This window comes from Phaseolus vulgaris, chromosome 3 (assembly GCF_000499845.2).
Source record: "Phaseolus vulgaris cultivar G19833 chromosome 3, P. vulgaris v2.0, whole genome shotgun sequence".
Lineage (NCBI taxonomy): Eukaryota > Viridiplantae > Streptophyta > Magnoliopsida > Fabales > Fabaceae > Phaseolus > Phaseolus vulgaris.
This window is the reverse complement of record NC_023757.2, coordinates 31,454,070-31,460,843: the sequence shown is the minus strand read 5'-3', so window position 1 is coordinate 31,460,843 and position 6,774 is coordinate 31,454,070. Positions and strand designations below refer to the sequence as shown.

At 32.6% G+C, this 6,774-nt stretch overlaps 1 protein-coding gene across 1 annotated transcript; it reads right to left on the bottom strand.

The window, feature by feature from the left end:
* Positions 1-1,418: 1,418 nt before the first annotated feature.
* LOC137807126 (pectinesterase/pectinesterase inhibitor PPE8B-like) lies at positions 1,419-4,972 on the bottom strand. Its single transcript, XM_068607588.1, has 3 exons — positions 4,607-4,972; positions 3,973-4,497; positions 1,419-2,399 (listed from the first exon to the last, which is right to left on the bottom strand). The coding sequence occupies exons 1-3, from the start codon at positions 4,923-4,925 to the stop codon at positions 1,702-1,704; spliced, it is 1,542 nt and encodes a 513-aa protein (XP_068463689.1). The 5' UTR covers positions 4,926-4,972; the 3' UTR covers positions 1,419-1,701.
* Between the last annotated feature and the right edge of the window lie 1,802 nt (positions 4,973-6,774).

Sequence of the window (6,774 nt, the reverse complement as noted above, 5' to 3'; positions counted from 1 at the left end):
ATGCTATTGAGTGCGTAGCTTGACTTGACATTAGTCAACCTATTTATAGAGATGTGTTGGAATCTTGCACTATGGACCTATGTTAGCACGAATCTCATGATTAATCATAAATTAGTCAAACATTAGATGTTAATCCTCTACAAAGATCATATTCTAAGTGACTTATACTTTAGTTTAATGAGGTGGACACGACCATAATAATTGTTATACTATTTGATTGTATGTCTCAATTGTGTCGATGACATCTCGGCCATAAACAATGTAAATTTGAAGTATCTTCATAAAGAGTTTTTGAATGTTCTTACATTTTTTAATTAAAGCGAGAGACTTTGATATACAAATTATCCATAAATAATAACTATTCAATGATAATAACAAAATTATCTAATCACAAATTATCATTAAAAAATTATGCTGATTAAAGAAATTATATGATAAATTTATAATAATTATCCAAAAACCATAATTTATCAGCACTAACTACAATAAAAAAAAAGTTTGTTCTCAAATTAAACTAAACATATTTTTAAACATTCACAAATTTGAGAATTCAAATACCTTTATTGTTTCTAATTTGTACTTTTGACATCAATAAACAAACAACGAATTTACTACTTAAATACTTGTCTCGTTTAATTAAACTTGTGCACACTTCGTACGTAACTACGTATGTGCATGGAAGCAAATAATTCGTTGCAACTTGAGTGAACTAGGCAACCTGAAATCACAAGTCAGGTCAAACTATGCAGCTCTGCCTTGGTCCACAAAGTCTACCAATCTCGTGTTCACAAAAAGTTGATGAGAGATAATTCCTCGTTATATAAATTGTTATCAATTAATTAATAATTAAGTAAAAAGGTATTATCAATATTAAAAATATTATAATAAATACAAAATGTTTGGCTTGAATGTGATTCTGTCTTGGTTTGTGCTGCGTTTACTGCTAGGACTATGTTCCGTGGATGTTTCGTAATCGATGTAATACTTGTCTTAATTTCTGTAGGACAATCAGGTTTAGGGTTACCCATATTTTTCGTGAGGGAAATGCATGTGCTGATAAGTTGGCTAATTTAGGGTTCATTCATCGACAATCATTTCATTGGTATAATAGACTTCCATCTAGTCTGTTCTTAGAATTCTTTATGAATAGGTATAGTCTACCTATGTATCGTTTTTGTTAACATGTGGGTTTTGGTCTAGTCCCCTCATATTTTTGTATTTTTTTATTTTTTTTTAATAATACTTTTTTCATGTGATGGCAGATGATTGTTGTTACTTGAGATGTCAGCCTAGCTGAGATGTCAAGTTGCATAGTGATGCCTAACATGAAAACTTTCATTAAAAAAAAAGTAAAAAGGTATTATCAATATTAAAAATATTATAATAAATACAAAATTACTTTGATCAACTGAAATAAATTAATCAACAAGACACCTTCATTAAAATTTAGGCGAAGCAGCATGTGCTGCAATGTTGTGCAATGCAACACAATATTGCCTCCATCTTCTTCTCCAAAACTCAAAAACAACCAAGAGAACACCTCGAATCTAAAGAGGAAAATCATTAATAGTAATAAAGTCCCAATTAATTGAACTGAACACGGATCTATACCCCCATTAACTTTCTTTCTCTGATATAAACTATAAAGAACCACTTGAATAGATAATAAGAACAAGAGTGAGAGGGTGTGACAGTGTTGTGTTAAACTGTGAATGCAGCAGTGTAGGTTACTCCAGTGGAAGGCAACCACAGATTCCCCTCAATAAACTTAGCCACTGTGAAGTTACTCACCTGGCTTGAATCATTGAATGCATGGTAGCCTCTCCATTTCACACGGTTAGCTATGCCAGCACCTGCTCCGGTGTTCAGGTACTCAGCATAATACAATGTGTCCAAAGCAAAGTCTCCATTCCACTCCAACCACCCCTCTGACCTTATCACCTCACTCATGAACGATTGCATGAAAACGGTTCGTGAGTAGGTCTTCCAGGGTCTGCCCAGATACGTTTGAGTGGTGCTGACCAAGGGTGCAAGGTCAGAGTCTGCAGTGACGTTGCAGAACTGGAATGAGAAACCTGTTGGTTCATTTGGGTCTTTTCTACCGTGTGCTGTGATAGTGTTCTTTTGATTTGGCAAGCCCTTCTTCGCTTGTATTAAGCAGTTCTGGAACATGGCAGTGGCGTCGCCGAAGATGAAGTCCACTGTGCCTGTTATTCTGCACTCTCTGAAGAATTGGCGCATGGTGTGAGTGTATAGGCTGTCTTGGAAGCCCAAAATCCCACATCGGTAGAACACTGAGAGGTCTGAGTCTGATCTCAGTGCCACTGCTTGGTGCTTCTCAGGCCCTGCCGTGTTCTGAAAGGAAATGTCTCTTGCTATGAACCCTCTGCCACTCACAGCTGCACACACATTTTTTCAGTATCAGATATTATTAATGCCAAATGTTTCCAGAATTTAATGATGAATATTTTTTACCACAAAATCTGATCAGTTAACTTTTAATGAAATCTCCGGATATAGTTAAAGCTCAACTAGTTTTGATTCAAGAATTTGGTTGAAAGTTTCAGTCAGTGAATAAGATGGGTTTTGAGAATTTTAATTGCATGAACGAGCTCATTTAATGTTAATTATGGGTTAGTTGCATAGTGGATTGTTATAGCTAGTTAGTAGTTAGTATGATTAAATATTAAGGCCCTACTTACTGTTGAAGGTTGTTATATGTCCAAATTATATTTCAATACTTACTCGAAATCTTGTGTGTGTTCGTTCAAAAGGGATAGTTCCTAAAAGCAGAACAATTTTGACCCAATGCATTCATGTTTGTGTTGATTCATTAGGAGGTAGCTCGCAGACGTGGATTATCTTGGTTGGTTCTGAGACACTAATAAATATTTGATGTAAAATAAGTGATCAACACGTATTTAATGATTCGCATTGACATCGTTAATTTTTGCAAACCTTAAAAAATTAAGATATCAAAATCGGGTATAACTTTGGATCATCTTCTGTTCAAAATAACTTTACTAATATTTTCTGCCTCCCCAATTGCTTCTTCTTTTTTTATCGCAGCACCTTTCCGCTTTCACTAACAATATAAAGCTCATTGGTTCTTGTTAACGTGATGAATTGTCTGCTAAAATACATACACACTCGTAAAGAAAATTGAAACACTGCATTCTTGACTGAGACATTTAATGTAAGTATTTCACGTTCGTCTTTCACAAATTTAGAATATTCATTTTATTAGAAACGCTAAATATTTAAAAAGAACAAGTATCATCGATATTTGTAATTTTTAAAAGTCACCGTTAGATTTTTTAAGACGCAAATATTTAAATCAATATTGTGAAATTTAAAATAAGTTCGTTAGAAAAATTCTTTGTTTTATTGCTCCTTTTATTTTACATAAAAAATGCACTAAACAATAGTTTATAAAATAAAAATATCACAGAAATCTTAAAACTTTATACTATCAAATATTATTCATTTTATATGACAGAAACATAATTTAAGAAAAATAATTAAAATAAAATAAAAATTCTTATATATAAGCGTTAGCCTGTTATAACGATAATTAAATAATTATAAATTCAAATAAAAAAATATGTTTCTGTTTTTTTTTTTCTTAATCGGTTTTCTTACATCAATCAATACGACAAAAACAAAAGTACGGTGACAAGTCCCCTTGCCGTCCCCCTTGTCACGCTATTACCCAATTTCCCAGGCAATCTCAATGTTCAAAATGGAAGATTTCATGAAATCCAGCGCAAGTATTCAAAAATTGCATCATAATCCATGTCTTATTGACATAAATTGAAATAAAAAAGGGAAGAAGATTAAGAATTTTAATTAAAAGACTCTTATTTAATGTATGAACAGTAAATATTAACGAGAGAGAGAAAGAGAAATATGAAAGAAAGAAGAAAAGATGAGTAGCATGAGAGTGAGAGTGATGGGCAATGGGAAACTTACCGAATGTGGATGAGCGGAAGGTGGTCCAACCGTCGATGTAACTCCGGTTACCGGAGATCACGGTGGCGTCCATCCCATCTCCAACCATCATGATGTTCCATTTCTTCTTCTTGATCTCCACGTTCTCAACATAAACACCTTTCTTGATGTAAATCACGAACCGTTTCATGCTATAATCGGGCGCCGCAAGCACCGCATCCATGATTGTGCCGTAGTTTCCACTCCCATCCAAAGCTACCACAGCATCAGGACTCACTCCACTCGATTGCAGAAGCTTCCTTTCCCTGGGTTTAACCCACGACGGAATCTGCCCCTTGCTAGCGTCAAATTCATCGTCTACGGGCACCACCTGCGCAAGAAGCTGCTCCACCAACGACACCACTTCGCCGATGCCAGCGGATACCAAGCTCTTCACAATGCCGTTCGTCCCTTCGAATCCGTCCATGCAAGTTTGTGGATGCGCAAGTACCGCACTCAGCCATGTCCTCAAATCGGAACTCAGCTCCCCCGTGCTGTTATGCCTCCCTGTAACAACCTCAAATTCTTATAATCTTCTCAAACAAGTTTTCATTGGTAGCAGGTTTTTGGCAGTGTTGCTAAATGTGTGATTTACAGGAGTGTTTTTATTTGATACCTTTGGGGTTCTGAGAGGCGGAGAGGGCCCAGGAGAGGACGTCGGAGGAGAGGTCGAGCAAGTCGAGGCAGTCGGCGACGGCAGTGGCGAGGCGGAGGTCGGCGAAGGGCTTGGAGAAGCGTGAGAGAATGGATGTGAGTTGTTTGATGGCGGTGATGACTTGGGTGAGTGAGCCGGCGAAGTGGGCGGGGGAGACCCCGAGGCAAGCTGAACCGGCGAAATCTGTGGCGGCGGTGAGAGGGGTGCAGAGTGCGAGAAAGAAAAGAAAGAAGAAGGAGCATGCGAGGGCGGAACGGTATCTGGGTGAAGAAACAGCCATCTGGAACAAGTGGCGAAGCGAGTAACCACCCAGAGAGTGGTTCCATATTTATAAGGTCAGAAAATTTGGAGTTATTCTAGTTATGGTCAATAACTTTAAATATAATTATGTAATATAAAAATTATAGTATATGTTACTATGTTTTAATAGCTAATCTTAATTTTAATTTAAAAATATATAATTATTATTTTCAAAAACATGTCATCGTAAATGGTCCCCTCAGTCTAAGTATATTTAGTGTACATGTAAATCAAACTAAGGTTTATTCAGCGTGGTACACGTTTAAATGTCTTCTTCACTCATTTCTCAATCTCAATACCTTGTGACAATTGGATTTACACAACCAAAGCTTATCTTAACTAGTGTTTTTGTGAGTAGTAAAATAAAAAGAAAAAATCATTTGTATACTTTCACCACAAAACTTTCCAGTGACACATATACAGCACCCAACTAATTATACTTTTAAATTTATTTATTCTTCTAAAATTAAATAATGATATTAAACTATTGAAAACAATAAAAAAACATTTAAATTTTTTTAGTCAATGAAATGATATAGAAAGGTCATCGTTAGCATTTTAATATTACACTTTTTTATTTTCGATAATATCAACGCTTATGGATTACTTAAGAACACTTTTTCATGCATTTAATTAATAAAGTTTCTTGTCAATATATAAATTATCTGTTCGCATTATACGAATGCCTTCTTTTCTTTTACTTTTAAATCATTCTTGTATAGGGAAACTTATAGAATATGACTTGAATTTGTGATTTTTTAGATGCCGATTTTTCTTTTGAATTTCGTGCAAACTTTTTTCTGTCTTCCTCTTTCTGCAAAAGTTAATATATTTTGATAAAAGTATGTATTGGAACGTTTTAAAACAATATAAGAATATTAGATACTAACGATTTTTTTTTATATAAGAGATGGTAATACCAATTTTAACTGAAAATTTATATAAAAGATTATAATATCACTTTTAATCCAAAACGTAATGTGTTTGTGAATATATATATATATATATATATATATTATTTAATTATTTTGATATTTTATTTATTGTAAGACTCAAACTTACATTTAAACTTCTATTCCTATGTATGGCAAAAAGAAATTCTAAATAATATAAGTTAAGTTTACACGACTATAAAAATGAATTTAAATTTAAAATTTAAAATAAATACATAATATCCATAATGTGTGAAAACTTGTTAGTTAACAATTTCACTACTAGAATTAAATTCACCTCCAATCTAATAGGTAAAAGAAAATTCATGAAACGAATCTTTATTGACTTAATACGAGTTTAGTTCACTAAATTTTGTCAAAATCTCTAAAAGTTTAGATTTTTATAAAGTTATCATTGCATTTGTTAAGATCAAATTGAATTCTTGAATAATATATTTTATCACTTTCATTTTTAAATGTGTTAATGGTAAAATAGAAAACATTAAAATAACATAACATTTTTTTTATCAAGAGGTTACTTCTAACACCAAATCAAAAGTATTTATTTATTGTTTTATATTCTTAAGATGTAGGATTTTTTTTTTATTATAAAGATCAAAATAATTAGTTATTATATAATTAAATTAAAAATTATTTTATAAATTAAAAAAATTATTAGTATCTAAAATAATTTTATTATTAATAAAAATTTATAAATAATTTTTAAATTGATATCTAATTATTAACTATTAGTTATCAAGGTTTTACCTAGTTACTAATTATATTTTAAACTAGTCTTTATTAGTGTTTCTGTAGTTAATTTAGAATATAAAATATTAGTAGTTAAAACTTTGGTAGCTAATTTAGATACTAATTTAGTAATTACTTTAAATATGA